Here is a 25835-nt window from a genome sequence, read left to right as displayed (position 1 = left end):
TCCTCAACATGATGTTTAAAGGCAATGGTTTGTATACAAAGATTTGGTTTTCAGTGGGTCACTGCAGCACAAATACCACCTTTTCTTCTCTGTTGCAGTCACAGCACATGGACAATGAAATTCAATAATTCAGCATGAGGAAAAAAACTACAGTGAACACATTCACATTTTACAGACATCTTCAAGGCCCCTGGGAACCCATCTCACTGTGCCATTATTTATTCATTGTCATACACTGTCATGAATCAACAACGTGTCCTCTAATGAGCAAATGGTGCCCAGGGAGCTGCTAAATGAGGTGACACATCTGTTATTTAGTGTTGTCCCTGATCCTTGTGTAAGTTATGTAGATAGCAGTGAGACATAAGAAACCTGAACAGGGAATTCACAGCAAAGTGCTGTGTGCCGTAGCCAAGCGCAGTAAACCAAGGTGACTTAGTTTATCAGTGTATTGCACTGCAGGGTTGAGAACGCCTTGCTCAATCGCCATGACCATGAGGATAACAAAACACAAACAAATTGGCTTTCTGCCTGCATTCACAGCAACAGTGCGATGCATTGCAAAAACGGTCTCCCTTGCTGAAATAACGTGCAAAAATGCAGGTGGAAAAAAACAGCTCGCGGTTCACAGAGTGGTGGACGTACCACATGTGAGCAAAACAAGCAGTTTGCATCAGATGTGTCCAGCGCTGGTTGAACAGGGATAGAGAATGCATTGGTCGCGGGTATCATGTTCACCAACGAGATTTCACGGATGCCCAAGGTTCAAACGAGGATAGCAAATAGGTCATAAAATGGCGATGAAGCGCTCACTCAGTGAAGAAGCAGTGTGGAAGAGAGCTGGGGGCTGCGTGAAATTAGTGGAATGTTTTACAAAAACACAGAAGCAAAACAGGTGCCAAAATAAAAGCGAAAGGTGTGATCCTCGTTGCCCCAGTATGCTTATGAGGACGATGCAAACAGTGAGAGACTTCAGAAACCATGCACTACAGAGACATAGTTCAGGGGGACTGTGAGTGCAAAGACACTTACTTAATGCTACTGTTATTGCACCGTTTCTCTTTCAAAATGGCAGGTGCTGGCACTGACTTGACACATAAGTAGTGGCATTGCACAAAAGCCATTGTGCTGTTCAGATGCCATCAGTAGAGAAACTTAAGTTCAGATGTGGTGTAATTAATGATGCCAAACACAGCTCATATAAGTAGCAAGTATGTCACATCTGCCAGAGTGATCTGCAGCAACATATACAGAGCTCACCTATATGGAGACATGCTGAGGCCTACATCCTGAGGAGTTAGGGAAAGTGACAGAGAATGGGAATGAAGACCCACCTCTTCAGGCCAAACCTCAATCCCCCAACCCAAGTGTGATCTTTTGTCTCTTGTGTGTTATATACAGTAGGCTGGACACACCTGATTACGATAATGGGAAACTTTTTCATTTGGCAAGTGACTTACAAATGAGGTACGATACAACACAAGCAAAAAAACCATACAGAGTCAACAATATTAGAAGCACTGCTTGAACAGGTTTCAATGGTTGGCCAGGCAAGGTACAAACTAGCAGATAACGCTAATGAGTGTGATAAACCATTAGATTACATTTTTTTATATAATTTTATTTTATAGTTTGCAAGCATGCAATGCAAACATGCATTCGGAGACGTTTTGATCTAAAAGCTTTTGCTTAAATGCTAGAAATGTGCTTCTTAGACAAATATAAACAGTAAAATTGATGCCTTTGTATGAATCTCTTTCCAAAAAGCATTTAAATTTAAAAATAAAATTAAAGTTACATTTTTTGGCCATTTTGAAGAATCTAAAATGAAAGATAGTTTTCATTTTTTAACACTGTTTGGTGATATCACCATTTGTGATAATTCATAGTTTTGATGTCTTTACTATTATTCTAAAATGGGAAAAATAGTAAAAATAAAGAAAAAGGCATGTCCAAGCTTTTGAATGGTACTGTATATAGAAGTGTATTTCAGAGTGGTATGCAAATGGCTTTGTGGAGGTTTACTTGCATGCATGTAGTATGAGTTAGCATAATATTTGTAATGATACAGTTCTTTAGTTGCACATATTGATTTGGACTTACATGGCCATCTAGGGACACATTTGTGGTCTCAGCACTATGTTTTGCACTGGCACTTCTTCATATGTGGTTAGTGGTGTCCTGTTTATGCAACTTTTTTTGAATGTCAACTTTTTCAGAAACTTTTATTAGATGCATTGTGTCACTCTAGATAACAGTGTTTACCCTGCCAAATGACCATAATGCAATGTAATGACAATGAGAAACATGGAGAAAGAGTCAGAGAAGGATATATACACAAGGAGTGTGCAGCTGGTGTGGTAGGCCATATTTAGACAAAAGCCTCTTTCAGTTGACTTTGTTCTGTGGGGGGTTGGAGGGATTATGTCAGCTAGGGTCCCCTCGTCACTCTGCTCATTAAAGATTCTAACAACTCATTAGGCACTCCTGATTCTGTGTTGCTCAGGCGAGGTCAGTGAGGGCTGCACTAGCATTTGCCCTGCTGTGGGGCATTGTGGGACTGGTAGTGTAAAAACAGCCGTTGGTTGCATATGAATGCATACGGTAGAGTATTGTGTTTATCATGTTTCCACCCTCCTGAACAGGTGTAGAGATACTTTTGTAATGAAGTGATACAACAGTTAAAAAGGGGAGAAAGGCAGAAATAATAGTTACCTTTGAGCGCTACGAGAGCATCTGTTTGATTAGAGGAAACATCACGCTTCACAGAGACAAGTAGTTTACATTTACATTTATCATTTGGGAGATGCTTTTCTCCAAAGCGACTTACAAGTGAGGTACAATACAACACAAGCGAAAAACCATACAGAGTCAACAATATTAGAAGTACTGCATGACAAAGTTCCAAAGGTTGGCGAGGCAAGGATCAAACTAGCAGGTAAAGCTAACGAGTGCATTAAACCATTACAACCAAACCATTACATTTTTTTTTCAGCGTGTTTTTCAGTGTTTAACACACTGAAGAACGTATCCTTGTCATGCACTATGAGAAAAAAAGAATGATGACAGAGTGTAATGCATCTTAAAGTGATTTAAAGTGATCTCTGTGAATGTTCTCTGCTGTGAGGCAGTCATCTGGTGTTTTATTTCAAATCTTTGAGGCAAGAAGGCATGTGGCGCAATAAGTGAATGACACCGGAGGTGGTGGTGGAGTGTGGTTTCCCGTGACAGGTTAGTTCCAAGATGAATTAACAGAGATATGAACACTAAATTCTTGCTACATGCAAAGGGTTATCACAGATTAAGCAACGGTTATAAATATATAAAAAAAGGTAAAAAAAAAAATGTTTGAATCCAGGTCTGTGTCCTTTACTTTTGCCGCAGTTGCTTTGCTGTGACAAAGAAATGTGTTAGTATGCTGCGTCACAGCTGAGTGTCACATTCTGTCATCTTTTAATGTATTGAGGCTGGCTTTCAGTTTTGTCTATTATTAGTAAATAAACAATAGAGATCACCTTTCTGTTGCGTTTCTTGTTCCCTCTTTGGTGACATACGTGAGTCTTGCATTTGTCATACATGTGTCTTTTTGGACGCTGGTGGATGCTTGCTCCTGTGATTGGGGAAAGAAGGGATACGATCGGAAGCTGGTGAGGGGATCCTCTGAAGATACCCCTCTTCTTCATGGTGTCAGCTGCAGAGGCATATGTATGTTTCTCCAAAGCTCCTATCTTAGTTACTGTGAACAGTAGGCCTGGGTTCTGAATCTAGAAACAGTCTTATAGCAAATAAGTGCATATGCATCCTTAATAAATTGCAAGGCTTGTAAGTCTGCCTAAATATGTATTAAATTAATAACGTGTAATATGAGTAATATTACTAATATGTAATATGAGTAATATGAGTGATTTTGTTATTTAGCTTTTTTATTCTTATTGATTTTCAAAAGGTGTCACATACTGTGCATGAATGTTCAAACCACATTTTTAGCTTGCAAGTTTCACAAAAAGGTATGGTTTTATTGCCCGCGTGGCTCCTGGTTCCATTTCTTCAAAGAGGATAAAGTGGCGTTATCCTCTGTGAGACACGATTTTAATCCATACCGCGTGCTTCTGCTTGGGGGCTTGTCATCGATCATCCTCTCCCAATATAAGAGAGTGATTAATGATCAAATGCAGGCCGCTGTCAGTGAATGTTGGAGCTGCAGATGTTTCCGGTGGTGGCCTTGCTCTGCGAGGCGCAGCGCCATCTCTGCTTTGTGTGCCCTTCGGAGGACGAAACGGTGGCACTTAGAAACAAGCAAATGTGCCGTGTTGTTTATGCAGGCTTTCTCAGCTGCATTCACAGGAACACGCACGGTACCGGAGTGGAAGGTTTACTGTGGGAACATGGCTAATGACAACCAGAACACATGTTTGAGGGAAGCTCACTGCGGGTGGCTGTCTATCGTGCGTGGTGAGGTGTGGAAGTCAGACGTCATCGCGGCAGCTGTACTGTTTCATATCACAGCAGGATGTGGTGCTGTTTTCCCTGTAATGTGCAGATGCTTTCCCTGATAAATGACATGGAGTTTGCGGCACTACGGAGATGAACAGAGCACATCTCTCACAGAAAGATGATCAGACCTGCAGCACCCTGTATGGAGAACATACTCCTCACCTGTGCAGGTGCCAGGTGTTTTTTTTGGGGGGGGGGGATCAAAAACACACAGGAATGTGTGTTCTGACTCTCAATGTTCTGAGATGATGACAAAATGGTAAGGATAATCAAACAGTAGTAAGTTCTCCATTTATGCTGTTCTAAGCTCACTACAAATATCATTACACAGCAACAGTTATACACACTATGCAACAGAACACCTGCCTTTCAGAAGAGCACAACACTGAGCATTTGATTAACACTAAAACGCCACTGCGCAGTGGCACCAGATGAGCAGCCTTTGCTGTGGAATAGAATACTGCGTCAGGCTGAATGAACAAACTAGATTAACAGACAAAGCCCTGCTGTGGTTGTATGCCCAAATCTGGCCATGTTTCAGTTGATTTATGTAACTGTGTTTTAATATTTTAATCCCGACTGGACCTCTGGCCCTTCTGGAAGATGAGGAATAGGAGAAAGAGGCAGAAAGAGAGTGAGAGTGCAGACTGCCATGATCTGGGAAAGGACTGGGCATGCTCCATCCACATTCAGGAAGTAAAAATAAATTTTCCATGGCAACAGCATCCTCAGGTAATTGTGTTTTCATCAGAACAGTCTGAGTCTCCCACGAGGGTATAGATCCATAGTGAACATGCCATGACAGTTTTAATGAGGAAGCAGAAGACAGTCACTGAAGGGCACATGAAGTCTCCTCTGAAAAATGTGTTTGGTAGCAGTGTGGATTAGAGTAGAGGTGACCAACTGTCAAATTCATATTTTTAGCACATTTTATTTTGAGCAGTTCCCATGTCATCGTACTCTTGGTCAAAATAAATTCCAAAACTGTGGCCATGAGAACAGAGTAGTGCAGAGTAGTCTGATATCGACAGTGTTACAGGATAGGTGTGTTTCTTCTGCATAAGCTGGTTCTGAATTGCTCTGCAGAAAGCCCAGAAGTAGATGCATGTTGGGTCTCTTGCACTCTGTTCACATTGGTGATAATCAGCAGCTCTACCAGTCAAATCATGATCCTCTTTTTATGACATCATCTCACACCTTGTTGGTCTACTTTCAGTGCTGTTTAATGTCATGCATTAATGTCAACTTAAGGGTGGAATCATTTTCTACCCTGATGCATTGGAGACAGTGATTCAGGGGCTGAGATGGATATCTAGAGATAACCAAGCTGGCATAAGTGCCCTTTCTGTGACATTTGAAGGAGAGCACTGGAGAGAAGCCAAAAAAACTGCTAAATATATCCTATGTGAGAAACTTTTGGCTCTGGAACATTTTTATGGGGAAATTGATTTCTGTTACAAAAAATTGAAATTATTCCACCATCTAAATGCTTGAATAAATAGAAAATTTGGTTTGAACAAACTGACTATTACTTGTCTACACCCGACATATCATTTTAAAGTGGGACTTTAGCTTCATGTGGGTCAAAGAAAACACACCCAGTTTTCCCATTAACCTTACATTCCCTTCCTTTATGAAACCCATTGCACTTCTGCACAATGGCCATCCACTTCTTCCTTCTGCGTGTGCCTTTGTGTGTTTATGAGATTCTGTCAGCGGTCACCAGGGGACAGAAGTCCAGAACCTCACTACAGTATATGTGCCTGTTGTGGTGAAAGCCCCCCATACATCATCATTTCAACCTGCACGCATACGCTGACTGACAGCCTTACCCAACAACTTTATCCCACTGTACTCTCACAGTTCAGACACACTCATCACTCAACAGTGGTGAATACAGAAAGAGACAGACCATGTCTGAGTTTGTGCAAACACATCACACAGTGCAATTGTATCTAGTGCCATACTAAATACTGGCAAAGCACTGCAATACTCAAAATTTCAACACCTTCCTGTGTTGAAATTAAAGTGCAACAATGATAACACCCTAAAGTACAAAAAACACAAGATGGCTGGGAGATGACCAGTGTCTCAGCTGTTTTCACTGATACAGGAAACTCAAACCACAACAGCCCGTCTACAAACACACAGACTCCTTAACTATATGGTCACTGCTATCTTTCTCTAGACACACTGACTCCGTAATTCTAGTGTTACTGCTATCTTTCTCCACTCCCTAATTGTAGTGTTACTACTATCTTTCTCTACGTCTTAAATGCAGTATTACTGCTGTCTTTCTCTACAGACAAACTGACTTAACTGCAGTGTTACTGCTGACTATCTCCACAGACACACTGACTCCTTAATTATAGTGTTACTGCTGTCTCCCTACAGATACACTGAGCCTTTAAATGTAGCGTTACTGCTGCTTCTCTGTAGACAGGCTCTTTAATAGGTTTTAATAGGACATAACCAGCTCCAGGAAGTTATCCCCCCACACCATGGAGAATCGTCAGCTGGCTGAGGAACTAAATGGGTACTACTGCCATTTTGAAGAGACAATAGCCACACCCCTCACCTGCTCCAATCCACACCTGGCATTCACAATTACATCCCCACCAGCCCCCATCTGTACCAATTCTTGCCCTGCCCATGCAACAATACCCCCCGCCCCCCAGGCTACACTTGGAGTCTGTGAAAAGGACATTTGCAGACTCTTTCAGCAACAAAAGATCAGGAAAGCACCAGGCCCAGATAGAGTTTCACCCTCCTGTCTGAAAAGTCTGTGCTTACCTACTGGCTCCTGTGTTCACAAAGATCTTCAACAGGTTACTGGAGCTATGTGAAATTCCCTCCTGCTTCAAACACTCCATAATTATACCAGTCCCCAAAAAACCCGGTATCATAGGACTTAATGACTACAGACCTGTTGCACTCATCTCTGTAGTCATGAAGTCCATTGAGAGATTGGTGCTAGCCCACTTTGAAGGAGATCACAGACCCCCTGCTGGACCCCCTACAATTTGTGTACCGGGCCAACAGGTCCATAGAGGTCTCGGTCAACATGGGTTTACACCACATTCTCCAACACTTTGACTGTCCAGGGACCTATGCAAGGGTCTTATTTGTGGACTTCAGCTCAGCATTCAATACCATCAACCCAGAACTACTCCACTCCAAACTTTCCCATCTCACAGTGCTGCCTCCACCTGTCAGTGGATTATCAACTTCCTCACAGACTGGAAGCAGCAAGTGAGGCTGGGGAAACTCACATCCACCACCCGGACAATCAGCACTGGTGCCCCACAGGGCTGCATGCTGTCCCCCACGGCTCTCCCTCCCTTTATACAAATGACTGCACCTCCAGGGATCCCTCTGTCAAACTCTTGAAGTTTGTGGATGACACAACAGTCATCGATCTCATCCGAGAAGGTGATGAGCCTGCATACAGATGGGAGGTTGAACAGCTGGCCCCTCTGGTGCAGCCACAACAGCTTAGAGCTGAACATGCTTAAGACAGTGGAGATGACGGTGGACTTCAGGAGGAACTCCACACCCCTAACTGCCCTCACCGTACTAGGCAGTGCTGTCTCAGATGTGGAGACTTTCAGGTTTCTAGGAACTATAATCTCCAAAGACCTGAAGTGGGAGACCAACACTGTCTCCATTGCATTGTCTCCAGCAGAGGATATCTGAAGAAGTTCAGCCTGCCACAGGAACTGCTGGTCAGTTCAACACAGCAATCATCAAGTCTGTCCTCACCACTTCTGTAACAGTCTGGGTTGGCTCTGACACTAAACAAGACATCAACAGACTACAGCGAACCGTCAGGACTGCAGAAAAGATAATTGGAGTTAACCTGTCCACACTCCGAGATCTTTTCAATACCAGAGCCAGGAAACGGGCAGGCAAAATCATTGCTGACCCCTTGTATCCTGGCCACCACATATTTGAACTCCTTTCCTCAGGCAGGTGCTTCAGATCGCTACCTACCAAAACAAGCCGAGACCAGAATAGCTTCTTACCACACAATATCACACTCTCGAACTGTTAAACTAGTATCATTTCAACCGTATCTCTGTTTCGCATGCTCACAGTGCAACAGTTGTACAACTACAGTTGTACATATCCATTGCCTGCATTCACGTGCACTTTATTTCAAGCTCATTGTACAATAGCTATATTTAACACAGTGCAATAGTTGTCTATAACAAATTGTTGTACAGACCCAAAGCCTACACTCATGTACATTTTAACTCATTGTGCAGTAGCTGTTAACTTATTGTACAGTATCTGTTCATATTTATTTTTATATACCTCATTCACTATATCCTTACTCCATTCCATGTATGTGTCCTGCACTACTGTTATTGTTAGCTGTACCACTACTGTTGTTTGGTATTTGTTGTTGTCACCTTGACATTGTATGAAAGCACTATGGGAGACATCAGAACTGGTGTCAAATTCCTTGTATGTGTAAAAGCATACTTGGCCAATAAAGTCTGATTCTGATTAACTGTAGTGTTTTTCCTCAGTTGATCTAGGCATGGCCACATGGTGGCGAAGTAGACCCTGTAAAAAAGAGTAAAGACCTTAAACATTTGCTCGTCTTCCACAGCCGTGCTGATTACCTACCCTCCTGAACACATTGTACAGAAATCATCACATTCAAATAGATGTTTTTCATGGTAAAAAATAATAATTTATAGTATGTGGAATTAGCACATGCAAAGAAGGTGCCCTCACTGTAACCCCAGTTTTTGGAGGGAGAAAGAAAGTAGTAGTGTAGCCACGGTGCAAACACCATACGCAATCAGTGGAGTAGACTGAGAATGTATGAGGCAGGAAAAAAATACATGATAAATGATTGCTTTCATGACCTCATGATATCAACCACTTATTAAGACTTGTCTGCTTTGCTTTACAAAGATCTGTTCTTTTTTCTTTTTGTTTTCTACACAATTCTGCAGCTAAATGCAGTTTTGTAAATGCTCAGTGAGTTTGTGTATTTCACTGATCATAAAAAGGAAGATTTCTGCCTTGCAAGGAGATCGGCAGATGTTCGGTCCACTGTTAATAATCAGTTTTTCCCATCTAGACATAATAACAACCGTTATGAGAAATTTTGGAATCTGAAAGGAATGACTCAAATGTCCAGATAGTTCCAGAACAGACCAGGGCCTTACAAGGAATCAGGCTATGAGCTTAGAGTCAATTAACTTCATTAACATGAGATTGTCCCCCCTTTTTACAGCAGCACATTTGGAGAAGATACATGATCAAAGAAGACACAATCGATAATATTGACACCAAATATTAACACTTTACTCTACATGGAAACTACCATCGTAAAAGCAAATAACTTTATTGTTATGTATTTCTTAAAAAGGTCACTGAGATAAAAGATATTGATACAGACTGTTCAGAGAGTTCTGTCCTGTTTCTTTTCTGTTTACTCCAAACAGAAAATATTTGGAATGCTTATTCCATTTTCATATTCCAGTAATAAAGAATGAGACTTGATACCTAACTCAGACACAGGAAATGAACACTGAATCCTGTAAACTTTAATAGAATAAAGAATATACTATAGCTACCCATAGAGACATGGAGAAGCAAAATCGATATTCCACAGCTACTCAATTAATGATAGGCATGTTTCATCCAAACTCTATACTTCAACAATGCATTTCCTCCAAAAATTTTAATTCTCATAAATTCTCATAAATTTTAAATATTAATATTCATTTCTCGATGAGAAGAAAAGACGAAGAGTAATGTCAAAAATAAAGGTATTAATAACTTCACACAAAATCCCCTCAACAACAAAATTCATACTCTTATGTTGTCCTAATATAAATGTGTACACAGAACACCTTGCAAGTGAAAAAAAATGCAGCCGTGTAAGAGACAACAGAATAGACAAAACTCTACATTGAATGAAAAACATTGATGGTACATTATACAGCACATGTATCTACAACATACTCACACACTTGTACATACACACTTGCATAAAGGATTTATATCCAAATTCAATATTAGACTCATGGCTCTTACACATTATAAAAACAATTTCATACTGAACACAACAGATAACATAAATTATTATCACCAATTACATCTATCTATTGAAAAAAAGTAGTCTCAAACAATTGATGAATGGACATAGCAATGCTTGACCATGCTTTTTTTTAAATGTACATTTTTAAGTGGTCAATACACAGAGTCATTTTCGGATTATGAAAAGGAAGGACTCATCTTGATCTGTTAGGTTGTCCACCTTAACCTCTGTATTCTTTGCGTGTATGTACCATCCGGTGCAGTTAGCAGATTCAAAACGGCGAATGTTGTCCCTCGTAGCTTTCATGTAGAAAACAAATGGCCAGGTGTCCTTATCCCCGTTGGAGATGTTCTTCAGCCTCTGTTTTTCGCAATTCTAAGAGGAACAAAACAGCAACACAAAGTATTTCTCGTGACACACAGTTAATTCATGCCTCTATGTATGGTCAGACCTTTAAATAAGCTCTTCACCTTGATAATCTGTTCAAGATAAATGTAGAGTAAGAAAACTGGAGTGGCACTATGAGCAACAAACAGTGAGAATATGGGTAATGCAAAATCTCGAAGCAACAGCTGTCACGCTTGTCTTGTGATGTCGACCCGGGGGAACATACCTCTACTGTAAGTGTGGCCCTGCCACCTTGGTGGTAGCATTTGAGAAAACAGTCTGTGCCGGTGAAGTTCAGGACGACTGGAGCCCCACGGAAGTCCCCATCCACGCAGTCCGACTTGTAGTAATAGATTGTAATTTTTGCTGACAGAAAAAAAACAAGATTTTGATTTTTTCTCCCGCCAAACCAAAGCCTCATTGCAAAGGCATCATCATACCATTTATTTTCATTAAAGACATGATATGTTATTTGTCATTAACAGTACTGAATGGATGTATTATTGTAGGACTGCTCTTTATGTTTTACTTCACTGTCATTTCACATACAACATATGACAGTTTTCAGAAATGTTGAAGGATTTCAAAAAGATAGCCAAAAGCCCACGATAAGCAAATGTACTTAATAACAGCAACAAAAACAGTCTTTGTTACCTACTTGAATTTGACTGGGACTGTCTCGCCATGGCTGGCGTTGAACGGGAACGTTTTTGCTGAATGTACATGTCATTCATTAAACTTTGGATTAGAATATTCTCCTGCACTTTTTCTCGAAGAAAATTTGCAGTTCCCCTTGACACTAAAGAAAAGCAAAAAACACACCGAATAAATGATAGCTGACATTCAAACACAATTTCAAAGGTTCTACGATGATGTAGTGGCAGGGCCGCTGGTTGTCATGCTCCTGCAGTTCTATCTACATAAACTTAGAAGTGTCCTCCTCCAACTCAAGTCTGCACAAGCCTAGCATGGGAGCTGCGGTGTGTAAAGAGGTGGCAGTTGACACGTTTCAGAGGAAAGCGTGTGTCTTTCTGCATCCTTCTGCACTGACAATAGTGGTTGCAGCAACAGGGGCAGCATCTGCCATAGCTGGGCATTTCAAATGGGCAAAATGAAGACAATTTGTGGGTTCCCAGTCATTGTTGGTTGGGTGATGACATGGCTGAGATTGAGCACAGGCTATAGTGCTAGGCATGCACTGAAAGAGAATGCCTCAACCACTGAGCTGCTTGGAAGTCCCCATATCCTGCTATTCTTGAACCACCACACAATGTGTGTCATGTTATCTTTCCTATTCATTGCTCAGACAGACCCATGAGCTGTGAAGAGCTTTCAGCTACCAGATTTTCACAGGGCACCCTCTCTTCCTTCTACCTTTAACTCCTTTAACCCTTCATTTTCAGATAGAGTCTGCCCCTTCCAGGACCCCTCCCTGGGCATCACCCTAATCATAGGAAGATTGGTCAGATTGGCCTTCCCCAAACTTGATACAACATATCAATTCATGGACACCCGTAGAGAAGAAGCTTTTCAAATTACCAGTGAGAAGTTTTATTCTCTTGAATTGTCTGTTACATTTCTGTTTTTTTCCTTTCAGAGCAGAGTTTGAAAGACTGTCATACAAGCAACAAGCTTTGGAGAAGGCTGCCTTTGCTTTGTAGGCCTCTGACGGGTTGATCTGTGTAGCTTGGTGAGAGTGTACTGCCCACCTGCAATATCACTTCTAGCAGTGTGTGAAATACCTGGTGGCAATCAGGGGGGTCCCCCCTATACCCAAACCTGCCAACATTTAGGTTTCAAAATACGGGAGGTTTTTTCAGCTGCGGGAAGTAAATAATTCATTGTATGTAGTGTGTGAATTGTGTGTGTAGATTGTATTTCACAGATGGTCTGGCAACTTGGGTAATGTCAGACAAACATACAAAACTTATGGATCCGTGTATGTATGTATGTATACGATTATTCATAATAAAGATTGTCATGCAAATTACGGGAGTTTCCCGGGAGAAACAACAAAACGGGAGGGCACTGGGAGATGGCCTTGAAATACCGGAGAAACCCGGGAAAAACGGGAGTGTTAGCAGGTATGCCCCTACTGAGTGCTCCAGTGTTATGTTGCAGTCTTACACAGACTCAATGCGCAACATACAAGATTTCATGGATGCAAGCTAAGACAATCAACTAGGCTATACACACACATCACCAAGGCTTATATTGTTAACAATAAGGCCACTCACACAACTACACAACCACGCAACAACTATGCCCTGCAACAGAATCCACCATAAAATGCTGGCAGAAGAGATATCTTTTCATAATTGTGTAGGGGAGATTGTCTGGAATCTGGCAATATCAGAACCATGATGGTGGGATACTCTATGACTTAGCAATTTGAAGAAATATGTGCTTAGTGCCTAAAGGAAATAAATGTCATTGTTTTATTCACTGAAGTCTTGTCACTTAATCATTGAATGAAGAATGTGGTTTATTTTATGAAAACCTGCGCATGTCTTTTGTGTTTATTTTTCATACAAAGTGGGATGTAATGTCAGCCCTATGTCGGAGACAATGCAGAAATTTGCTGTGATTTCAAAACACTCAACAATGCTTTGTCGCACAGAGAAACAGCTAGTATCATCGGAAAGGGTGACTTCTGCTGTTTATTTTGATATGCAGTATGGGATAGGGACTTTGTGACTTATTCAACCGAGAAGCAGGAGTGTAAAAATGGGTGAAGAAATTAATAAAGATATTACTTTGCAGAAGTTTGATCTGTCTTCACAACGTGATTACTCGGTATGTACAAATATGTGACTAGCATCATTACGAAGCTCCAGTTCCGCTCTTTCTTGTGATATATGTGCCATATCTATGCAATGACGAGTTCATGAGTAATTCAAACAAGAGTAATGGGTGTGGAGATGGACGCAGAGCTGTATGCAGATTGTAACTATGATTAAATTTGATGTAAATTTTGATTTTTCGTCGCATAGACGAGCAACTAGCATCTTTAGCGATGAACACGGGAGAAGAAGGGATGTGAATTTGGACACAGGCTGCGTCTGTCAGGCTTTAAGGGTTAAAAGCCATTTTTAGTGACAACTGCAAGTGACAAATAATTTTTTAAAGATTTTTCCAGAGACCCCCCAAAATTTTGCTGTTGAGGCTTTCAGGGAGTCTCAAGTGTCAATCAAGGGGTCTTGGACCCCCCGAGACCCCCCATATTTCGTACCCTGACTTCAGGACTTTTAAGCACTCAAGCCTCTTGATGAGGAGAGGTCTGAATGCTTGCTCTAACTGTAAGGGGATTTGTGCGAGTTTAGCAAAAACCTTCCTGCAGAAAACAGCTAGGTGAACTACCAACCCTTGCCCAATGAAGAACACGCTGTGTTCTGTAGATGACCTAGATACAACATGGTGCTGTACTGACTGGTGAAAGTGCCCCTTGGCAAACTGGGAAAACACAAGTTAAGTGGTTATACAATGTCACATGCTCACTTTATAGCTTTTGTGACAATTCTTTTTTTGGAATACTTCATATCACATGAATGTCTAGTGTGACATAATGAAAAGCATTAGGAGCTGGACAAAGCAGCCTCTTTTCAGCTAGGTGTGAAATTTCTGTTCACACTGAGGAGAATTATCAGTAGGAGGATTCACACCATACCTAGGGTGATCTTGCTGGACTCCGCCACCATCACCACCTCGTTGAGGTTGCACCCAGTGCCACCACAGTCAGTGCAGGGACTTCCAGCATCACAGCCCCGCCCCCTGATGATGGAGATGGTGGTCCTCATCATGGAAACCAGCAAAAGGTCATCCATCTCGGAGCAGGTGTCATCAAAGAGACAGTCGTCACCACCGCCAGGCGTCTCCTCTCTGCCGGATGTCCCACTGTCGTCTCCTCCTCCTTCTTCTTCCAGCTCCTCCTCCCGCCTCATCTCCAGGCTGAAGTTAAGGATGATCTGCTCCTTAGAGAAAGGCTGTAGTCCACTCCCCTCCAGGCACTTATCCTCTGGGGCGTCCATGCCGGGGCTGTGCACTGTCTGAACACCATGGAACATCAGCAAGAAACAACTCAGAGGGCCTGTGCCATTCACAGGGAATGCATTGCACAGATCCCCAGTAATATGCAAATACTGCAGACTAATGAAGCAAAGGCTTCCTCCAAGGGGATGTGTTCCTGCATTTTCAGTATAAAATCATATAAAGAAGTGATTAATATGTATGTTTCTGCACTATTGCTATAAATGTGTGTAATATGGAAAAAGTGGAAAACATAATTTGCTGGCATGGCGCTCATCGATGTGGCAGCAGGTAGCAACAGATATAAGTACACAAAGAATTGCCAGTTCTTTTAAATACAATATGATATTATTTTTATACCCCATTCACAGTTGAATCCTATTCTCTACATTTACTGATGGACTAGGATCTGAATTTCACTCACTGCTCACTGTCTTTCTCTCTCTCTCTCTCTCTGTCTGTCTCTCTCTCTCTCTCTCTCACACACACACACACACACACAGTACACTAGAATAATTTGGACTCTCTTTTTTGTAAATCCTCTATTTGTTCCACAATTTTGTGGTTTTCCTGTATTGTTTTGTTTTTCATACCACATCACAGATATCCTGGATGGTTCCTAAAATTAAACAAACTAATTCTTGTGCAATCTACTTCCCAGCAAAGGCAGCAAAAAGCTGACCTGCACCCTTCATTAACAAAAACATTTTCAATCGAATTGAAAGACACCAAAGGCTTCTCCCTCCTTGGCTTCTGTCTGATCAGGCCGGGGCCACACCAGTTGCGTCGCGTGTGCGTGACGGCTACGTCGCTGAACTGTTTGTCCACACCGCCAGCGTTGCTGCTGCGGCCCTGCTACTGCCGGTCCGACCATTCTACATTGAGTTTGCCTTTGATAATAGACACCAGTAATAGAATGTCTGCATTTATTTGAATGAATGAATTTAATTTATATTTAGTTTAGACAGACAAAGGTTAAGAAGCGTGCGCTCAATCGTGGTTAATCCATTTTTTCGTTGGTTTTTAGTGCGAGTTATAGACAGAAGAGAAGAGGAGAAACTGGCGAAGAATGTGGGTTCACCCAATAAACCAGAGAAGGAGGCAACTTGGAGCTTTTCACCATCTTGCTGCTGAACTGCGTCTTGATACGGACAAACACAAGTATTTCAGAATGAGCGCTGAGCAAATGGATCATCTTCTTTCCTAGACTTTCTAGTACACATGTAGCCTCCACTTTCCCCTTTAATAACATGCGATAGCTAAAATGGTTAAAAAATATTTATATTGTTTCGTGTCATATAGCCTAGACATTGAAACTACAGTGAAAGGTGTCAGTTATGTAATGTTGCTGGTATGATATCAATATGATATCATACGCACACACGACGCAACTGGTGTGGCCCCGGCCTCATAAGTCAGAAGCGTGAACGCACCAGTCCGCGCCGAGGACGTGACACAGCGTTTGTGCACCTTGGCATGTGACATGTTCAGGAGTCAAGAGGGAGACAGAAAGTCGAATATATAGACTTCTGCAAACGCAGTGCGAACGCCTCCCTGGCCTGGCTTCCCTCCTCCATCAAACTCAATTTTCACAGTGAGTCAGCGTGCATCTCGGGGCAGAGCAGCGACCCACCAGCATTGGTGAGGCTTCTGCCAGCAACTCCGCAAACGCCTCCGGAGTCAGATCCTCTAGGTCCTGGCCATTGATTTTCAGGATCTTGTCTCCTTTCCTAGGACAGTATGAGCGCAGATATATACATAATAACAATAATAATAATATCTCTATAATGTGCATATATAGGCTAATTTTTCGATATTCCATGGAATACTGTTTATTGTAATTTATAAATGATATGTTTTCATCTTTAATCCTGTGTCTACGGCAAAATTGATATTTAATTATATTAAACATGTGTTAATAAACTATATTAATGTTACCATGTGAATCTTAAACCATCCCTCCTTAAATCTCCCACGAAATTGAAATCGAATTAAACTAACATAATGTGAATAGAAAATCATAACAGATCGCCGTTTTATCATCACATGCCATTTAAAATCGCGGCGCATCAAAAGTTTCGTGACTTACCTAACGAAAGGTCCGCTCTTGTAATCCTTTTTAAACTTCATTACATGCGCCACCTCATAGTGATGTTTTTCCTGTAGAACCTTATGGATTATGGAAACGCCTCCCTTGATGGGGTTATCCTGGAGGATAGGGGAAAAAATAAACATGTTACCCATCATGGTGGTGTTACAGAATCAAAGCAGAAAATAGTTAAACCAAAAAATGAATTGCACGTCCTTGGTAAAAATTCATATTCACGTTCGTATTCACGGTCACTGAAAATCACATTTCTATCAATGAAGTTTACTATTACTACGACAAAAAAAGACGTCACTAAGTAATCACATAAATTTTTTTTCGTTTTAAAAGGATTAAAAGTGGTCTTCACCTTGATCTCCATGGTACTCTGGAGTTTGCAGTTTAATGCGCCGTCAATAGCGCTGTCCCATTTATAGGTTTGTGCTGATTAGCATGAGGATGTAGAACACTTACACTTCTGTTTTCGTTGCTTCCTTACCCTGCTCAGTAGAACGGAAGTTTAAATCACACTTTAAAAGCCATGACATTGCCCTTAACAGGAATTTTACTCAAAAGAGGAAATTACCTTCAACAGTATTATCACAATCGCCAACCGTTCGTTTGTGCGATTGTACAATGGGCAGGTACTTAATGAAAATGAACGAATTAACCATGTTACAAAGTTCCTGAATTTTAAATCAGAACCGAAACGTAAACTTTGTGGTAATATTTCACAGTTTCATTGTAACGTTAACAGTAATGGCAGCAGAGGGACAGATTGGGAGAATATGAAGGATCTCATTGTAAGAACGGCCAATCCTCTTTGCTTTACGATTGGTATTATTTACGTGACACTTAGATCAGATTATGTCAAAAGTGTCATTGTATGAAACTTTCATGCCATCCTCAAAAACAATCTGTACAAGTAGAAACAGAGATTACTATACTATGAATATTTTCAGTTACATAAACACAAGTGCAGAGAGGGAGGTGTGGTCCTCAGAAAACTCACATTTTTCATTTTCAATTTTGTTGAGCAGATGCTCTTCTCCAGTGTAACTTACATATCTTTAATTCCATGCCTCTACACAGCTGGACACAGACTAAGTCAAGATGAGTTATTCCTGTGTTAGTATTTCCACTAGGAGTCTCTTCATCACCTTTTCACCTTTTTTCCCCTCAACTGGCCAGGGTTTTTTCTGATTTTCTTTATTCCCCCAGAAAATCCACTAAGCTATTTGTACAGTGCTTGAGACAACCTGAACTGTAAAAATGCACTATAACAAATAAATTCGGTTTGGTCTGAAGCGCTTTGCTCAAGGGTACAACAGCAGTGCTCCACCAGGGACTCAAACCAACACCCTGACAAGTCCTATTCCATCCCACTACTCCACACCACTACACTATGGAATATGTGGTCAGAGTGGTGTAAGACCTGAAGGCAAACAGCAGTCACAGACACAGGACTGGCTCATAAAAACACATCACAGGAGTGCGAAAACAGTGGACACTGCTGTTAGGATGAGAGTAAAATGATACGTCTCTCCCCTGCATAACTTGTTCATTGAGTTGAATTTTAACAGAACTACATTTTGACCACTGCTCTGGTCTCTGTGTTGGAAGGGTTAAAGAACTGGAGCTGGAAGAGTTAAAGTGTGGCATCATTTCACACCCTTACTTTGGATTAGCTCTGTTAGTTATTTAGGGCCTTCATCCTATTGTTACCACAACTTGTTTCAAACCATTTCCGGGCACAAACCGGACAAACAACTGTCACACCACTGCTCCTTGTGCAATTGACACTATTCTTTTATTTTATAGTGGTCAACCATTTGGTCATTAATTCCTTCATCAGAGCATCAGATGGCTGTATCAGACTAAACTGATCTTTTGGTTATAGCATGGTGTGAATGGTTTCGCCTCTCATTATATGTGCGCCAGACATTGCTATTCATGACTCATGATGCTTAGTAGTAACTTTTTGTGATAGATTGTGTGTCAAGTTACATTCAATACGCTATGACCACCATAGGAGAGTATATAATTGTGCTGCATCATATGATCCAGAAACCAAGTTCTGAGGTGATGACACATACAATGACTCCCCAATTTCAAAATTGTGTGGTGCTTCAGCCTTTTCTCCACCAATTCCATAATGTCCACTTCATTAAATTTTTTCCTGCTTGATTTAATATAGTTTGGAGGCAGTTGCTCAGTTTTAGTTGATCCTACATTCTGTGCATCTGTGCCCATGCATAGGCATGCTCTTAACACAACCCAACATCCTGTGGTTTTAACACCACATTTTCACCTAGAGCAGGTCTTTCCTGTGTGCTTCTTTCTTGCCACATTCTCGTACAGGCCAGTTTTGAGCAGATCACTTGATATTGTTGACTGGTGCACCTTTACTCCACTCTCAGCCGTTGACCTCTGTAGTTCCTATAAAGTGATTGTTGGCCTCTATGCGGCTTCTCTCAAAAGCCTCTCTCTAGATAAGCATTGGTGTGTTTAAACATGTCAGGAGTTCAACAGGCACCGGGCGCTAATGTTCTCCTTTGCAATATGTGGCACGCATATGTGGGGAAGGGGCGAGGGGAAAACAACCACATCCTCTCATACACAGAAGTATCCAGCCCACAGTGAAGGACGGGGGGAAGCAGCGAGAACATGAGAGAGAGAGAGAGAGCACAGAAAAGACACTGACATTGAAAAGGGGCAGTGTTTTGTTTGCTGTTCATTTAATTTTCTTTTAGTAATTTGGTTTATTATTTTCTGTTGGCAGCCCCATAAGGACAGCCTTCTACGAGCTGTTATCACTCGCCTCTCGGCTGCTCAATAAACACCAGTTTGCAGACAAAACTGCAAATTCTATCTCTCATCAGATCACTTCTAAACTAGAGCACATCTACAGAGTGTGACATAGGGCTGTTGGGCTATGAGCTGTTGCAGACTGAGCTTTGGGTACTGAAAATGGGTTCATATTTAGTCACTACATTCTCCGTATATATTGTATTCATCAAACAAGTGTCATGGAAGGGACCTCAATGTTAAGATCATACTGGTCCTAATAAATAGGTATTACTCTATCAGTTACTAATTTTGAGTAAATCGAAATTGAATTACCCCTGATAAAAATGAATATTGCTGGGGCTGTCCCTGACATTGAGCCATTCACACAACACAAAAATCAAAACAGGAAACGAGGAGTATCAAACACTGCAAGTGAGCAGCAGGACACAAAGAAGAGGGAAGTGAGAGGGGTGCTAATGCAATTACCCTGGCAACAGGCAGGGGAACTACATTTAGCTTTCCTTCACGAACCTGGAAGCCTCTTGATTGCTTTGATTAGTGTGTTGTAAAATCATTCTTTTTCTGGTCACCTACCCACTGAGACCACACCCTCCTCCCTAATTTCTTAGATGTAGTCATGATAATAACCTAGGATACACATACATACCTACACACACACACACACACATATTTCACACCGGATCACACACCATATCAGATAAATATCTAAGATGAGTTTAAGACTAAATAGTTCTTATTTAGTACACCTAAGTGGAATTTCTGCCTAATGTCTGTTTTACCAGTGTGCTTAGAGTAAACTATGTTTCATAGCTCAACTGAAACACTTTTCAACAGGCTTACTTATAGGCTAAACACTGAAACATATAGACTGAAGGCTGTTTGGTCTTAAAATGAAAGTAAAGAGATGCTTTCAGAATCAGAAACATGCCTTTAAATGTAATTTACTGAACAGCTGGCTCAAAAGAAAAAGTGATATGATGATATTCCATTGCAGCATGAACTGGTCATTCTAACCTTTGAGTTGAACATGCTGAAAAAGTAATGAGAGTTTCCTTGGCATCTCATTCCCTTGGCTGAATGAAAGCTTTTTGAGGTTAGTTTTCAATACTGTGCTACCGTTTACACCAGTAAAAAACGTAAGGGAGAGATTTAATCAGAACATAAGAACATTGGTGCTAATGCTTCCTGTTGTGAATCACATTCAGAGAAAGCATTACATCATTGAATGTTTTAGACAAACCATTATTGCCAAACTGTGTGTGAGATGAGCAATATTAATCAACACTCTGACTCACAACAGGCCAAAAAACATCAATACTGCAATATGCATTACATCATGTGTCAAATGGTGCGTGCTTTACAAAATCTACAGGGACCTCAAAAACACTTGTCATAGAGCAACTGCAATTCATCATATGTGAATATATGATTGAGGGGCAGCCCGATTGCTGGTCTATCCTGAAAACATTGTATTTTTCCCTCTAAGAAGGCTGAGGTCACAGGTTGGCATAGGATGTAGCCCTGTCAAGAGTTGTTCCCACCATCCAATGTCTGGCACAACATGAACAATTTGTTGACCTATCATGTACTCAACATTATGACATGTCAAAAATGAGGCTCTGTTTTCTTATTACAGATGGATGGGTACATGCCTGGGATGTGTTCAGTTCTTGGGCTTCAGAATCAACATGGTTCCAGCAACATGGTGACCACTGTGAAAACAAGTTGCTCAATTTCAGGCATGTGTCACAGATGTGAGGTCTATCTTGAGAAGAATAAATGGAAGGATACTGCTGAAGACTAGAATTCTTTCTAGTTTTTCAGATGATCCTGCTACCATATGCAAATGTATGCATACCTGGCCATTCTGTGGATGGGAACAGATGCATTTGGTTAGAATTATGACATTTTCTCATATACTACAATAGGCATTCTAGATCAAGGCAACACTCTGGTGACACCTAGTGTTGGACCAATGCCGCAGGCCTCTATTCAGTGTCCACCACTATCGAGTTTAGCTCAAAATGGATTCATAAAACGCTCCTCAAAAATGCACTCTTCTCATCTGTATTCCAAAAAAGTACCCAAGACATTTCTTTGAAGCTTGTCTGATACACAGAAATTTGAAATCCTTCAAAAAAATACTGTGGCACATTATAATTATTCTATTTCCATTTGGACTCCAGTATAAAGTTGGAGTTGCTTCAAAATACAGTATCGAATCTACACTAACAAACAAACAACAAACTTTCGGCAGCATGCATCTTATATCAAAGAGGCTTATCTACAGGGAAGATCTTACAAAACCATCATTTCTAAGACTAATCTGCACTGACAGAAATTGTACCTTGATTTAAGCCTTACAATCAGTTTTCTGTCTTTGACGATTCTTAAAAATATCTCCAACACATATAATCTCAAATTGAAAGGGACATGATTTCAGAATGAAATTATGAAGACAAATGTTTGTGCTGAATCTGTCAAGACTGGCTGAACATTTTATTTAAGTGTGTGCACATTGATGCATGCATTGTTATTTAGGTGTCATGAATGTTTTAAAGAGGTGTAATGCCTGTATAATTTTTAAAAAGTCTTATAATGATACCAGGTACATAACCTTACCTTCATTTATCAGACACTCTTATCCAGAACAGCTTCTGGGACAAGAGCACAGAAGTGTATCCATCCAAGTTAAATGAGTAACCGTGTCAGACCAGGCTAACATCACTCCCAGACCAGCTATACCAACACCATTCAAGCATTACCACAAGTTAACATGTACCAACACAGCAGTCAGCCCTGGCCCATTCCCTTGAAAGAAAGAGATCAGACAAGCTGGTTTAAATCTCCACCCTGACACTGATCTCACACCAGTTCACACAGCACCCAGAACAGGATTTATGCTGCTAATGGATTTCTCCAAGATGTCCTTTCCTCTGATTCACATGTACACATATTCAGTCTCATTCTGCCTAATGACCATAACAGCATTTGCTTAACATTGAAAAATGATACATTTCATGAGAACAGTGAATTAGACATTGTTATTATGCGTTAATAAATGTATGACGTACTGTATATAACTCACTGTGATATTTAACAGACATTGACACTAATATAATTTACCTAAACCTAAACATCCCAGCAGGGTAATCCTTTTGCTGAGATTTTTGGTTCATTTAATGCATTATGCATGTGTGGTTTCATCGTAAATGTGTGTATACTTTTACGTAGTGTTTTATCATATGATTGTTGTTTTGTAATTTTTCTCACCCACTCAAAGCAATTTGGTGTAAAAAATTTCCCGCAGCAGTCAGACATGCCTCTTCTGACTGAATCTTGACTTCCCTACCCAAGCAGATCTCTCATTCCCCTATTTCTGTAGTTTTCCTGTAGGGAATGCTGTACTGTACTTACACATTGAACACGCAAATGTATGTACACTGTGGTTATGACAGCTTAATGTACGGGGCTGTCCCCTATTCTAGCCTGCCTGTTTTATCCTGCGTGCACAGTTCTTCAGACCACTTTTCAATGAACTTTGTACTTTCTCTTTGCTTAAATCACTGAAGGTAAAATATAATATCTGTGAAACATCTGGAGGCTAATGTGTCCTTTTTGCAACCATGGTACATTCAGTATTTTTCTCTTACAGCTGCATCCTTTTGAAAGAGAATTCTTTGGAACAGGTTTCTTCACTGCAGATCTGGTAATAATCATTAGTTGATTTCAAATGATACTGAAAGTGGGTGGTGGCAATATGTCCTTTCACATTGCACATGACCACACCCAATTATATTCATGTTTTTTATTAACAATGGATGGCGTTCAAGGATCTTTGAGCACTTTATAGTGAATGTGAAGTGACTCACCAAACCACAAAGTGTAGCACCAACCTGGGTGACACAATGGAGGTCATTTTCCCCTAGAATATTCGCAATACATCAGCTGAGGAAGGACAGGATTTATGTAGCCAAAGAAATTGGGAGAAAATTAAAGTTATATTGTGACATCAGAGATTGGCCAGGACATCTGGGAGCCTCTTATTATTTCCTATCAAAGAATCAAATTCTCTGATCTGAGTTCCATATGCTCTTTAATGGCCACATTAAGTTGGAACCACAGGTTTCATCCAATAGGCTGCATCTCCTACAACACAGTGGCCCCTCAGCATATGGATCAATGGAGCAGGCTTGGGAGGGAGAGGGAGATCAAGAGGTTAAGTTTAGATAACATCCCTCAATTCACAGTGGTCATTTCAGTTCCTGAAACTAGCCCAGGGTATATTAAATTACTTTTATACTGTCTAATATGAAATCCAGTCTAGACAAATTATACTATACAGTATATTTTAAATTATTTGGAAACAATTCTGTGGTGACTTTGCTTCTATTTCTTCCTGCTGTAGATACAACCAGGAAGTGGATGATGGCAATTGGATTAGGCCTCACGACATCATTTCCATTGCCACCAAGCAGCCCATGTGACATGGATTATATGCAATTATTCATAGGTGCCTGCCACTCTGTAGAGACCCTCCAGGCAGGTTGTGTCTGACTTTCCTGAGAACAAAATAGAGCGCCTTCCTGAGAACACAAAGGTAAGCACTGTATCTACTCCATACATGTTTATATATATATATATATATATATATATATATATATATATATATATATATAAATAAAATTCTAATTATTTCAGATTACACTCATCCAGCTTTTAAAATGAAATAGTGAGTGCTCAGTGCTTGCATGAAAAAGCTAACCGATTCCAGATAGCTCGTCTTGCTGGTGGGTGGGAGGTAAATGTTCTCGGAATGTCCACTGCCACAGCTGCGCTGATCATTCTACAGATAAGCGAACCAGAATAAGGCAACGGCAAGAGGTGGCCCTGCTCTGCGGCTTTGTATGACCGCTCCCCATGCTGAAGCAATTCGACATGGGCGAGGCTGAAAGTGTTACTTCCACATCAAGCAAGGCATGAAGCACAAGGCATAAAGCAACTGCCAATGATCCCCTACATTGTATTGCACAATTTGCTATTACAGCCACAGATTGGTCCTCTTTTTTATTTCTAATATGCTTGATTTATTCCTCTCTGGCAGGGCCAGATGCCTGGACTGTACAGATTGTGAAAGAGGAAAAAACAGGGCAACCAGATGTGATTGCGTGGACTTGGACTTTCTGAAAAGCTAGAAGGATTCCAACATTTCTCACAGTAGTGAGATATACTGCAATACATTGAAGGTTAAATGCAACAGAAACTGACGCTCAAGGGCTGACAAAGCTTTGTGTGACCAGAGTCACCTGGTCACACAAAGCCTGACTTTATTATGAACAAAGGTTATAGACCAAGCGACCAGTCCTCCTTGTTTAGCAGATACGATAAAGGATTATCTGAAATCTAATTCTGTATTTGAAATATAATAGTTATGAAACGTTTAACTGATGTAAATCCGAGCCTCAATGCCACAGTCATGTGATAATTTCATGTGACCTACATTAGCTTGTTTATATTCCCATGAAGCCCCCCAATCAAAAGATGTAACATTGTTACAGCTACAAGAAATGTCGTACTATAAGATAAGATAACAGTCAACAGCGACCATATATCAGCTCCTCGTCAGATCTAAATAATATTCTACCGACTTCAGACAAAGACGTCCTTAAAATTCTTATATTATCTCGGCGAATGATGGTGGGTAACTATACTACCTAACATAGCTAGCTAGCGAGCTAACTATCAAGTCATCTGCTAATCCGCCAATTTTCTCTTTAAACGGAAATAATTTGCCAGAAAGCCAGATCATCAGAGTTTGCCAGAGAGTAGGTAATGAATATTTTCAAATCAAAGCAGACATATGATACAAGCCCAATCCCAAGGGAAACGCACCGTGCTTTGCCTTTTGTGTATCATTTACTGCCGTTCACTGGTTGCCTTGGACACTCTTCCGCACATGCGCACAAA

General features: G+C 40.8%; 1 protein-coding gene across 1 annotated transcript; it reads right to left on the bottom strand.

Moving 5' to 3' along the window:
• Positions 1-10718: 10718 nt before the first annotated feature.
• Positions 10719-17445, bottom strand: il1fma (interleukin-1 family member A). Its single transcript, XM_036546016.1, has 7 exons — positions 17428-17445; positions 17061-17179; positions 16605-16701; positions 14613-14991; positions 11604-11744; positions 11172-11311; positions 10719-10933 (listed from the first exon to the last, which is right to left on the bottom strand). Exons 1-7 carry the CDS (start codon positions 17437-17439, stop codon positions 10724-10726), a joined length of 1098 nt encoding a protein of 365 aa, XP_036401909.1. The 5' UTR covers positions 17440-17445; the 3' UTR covers positions 10719-10723.
• Positions 17446-25835: the final 8390 nt, after the last annotated feature.

The sequence above is a fragment of the Megalops cyprinoides genome, chromosome 14 (assembly GCF_013368585.1).
Source record: "Megalops cyprinoides isolate fMegCyp1 chromosome 14, fMegCyp1.pri, whole genome shotgun sequence".
In the NCBI taxonomy this organism is placed as follows: Eukaryota; Metazoa; Chordata; class Actinopteri; order Elopiformes; family Megalopidae; genus Megalops; species Megalops cyprinoides.
Note: the sequence above shows the minus strand (reverse complement) of the source record. Positions and strands in the feature narration are given on the sequence as shown.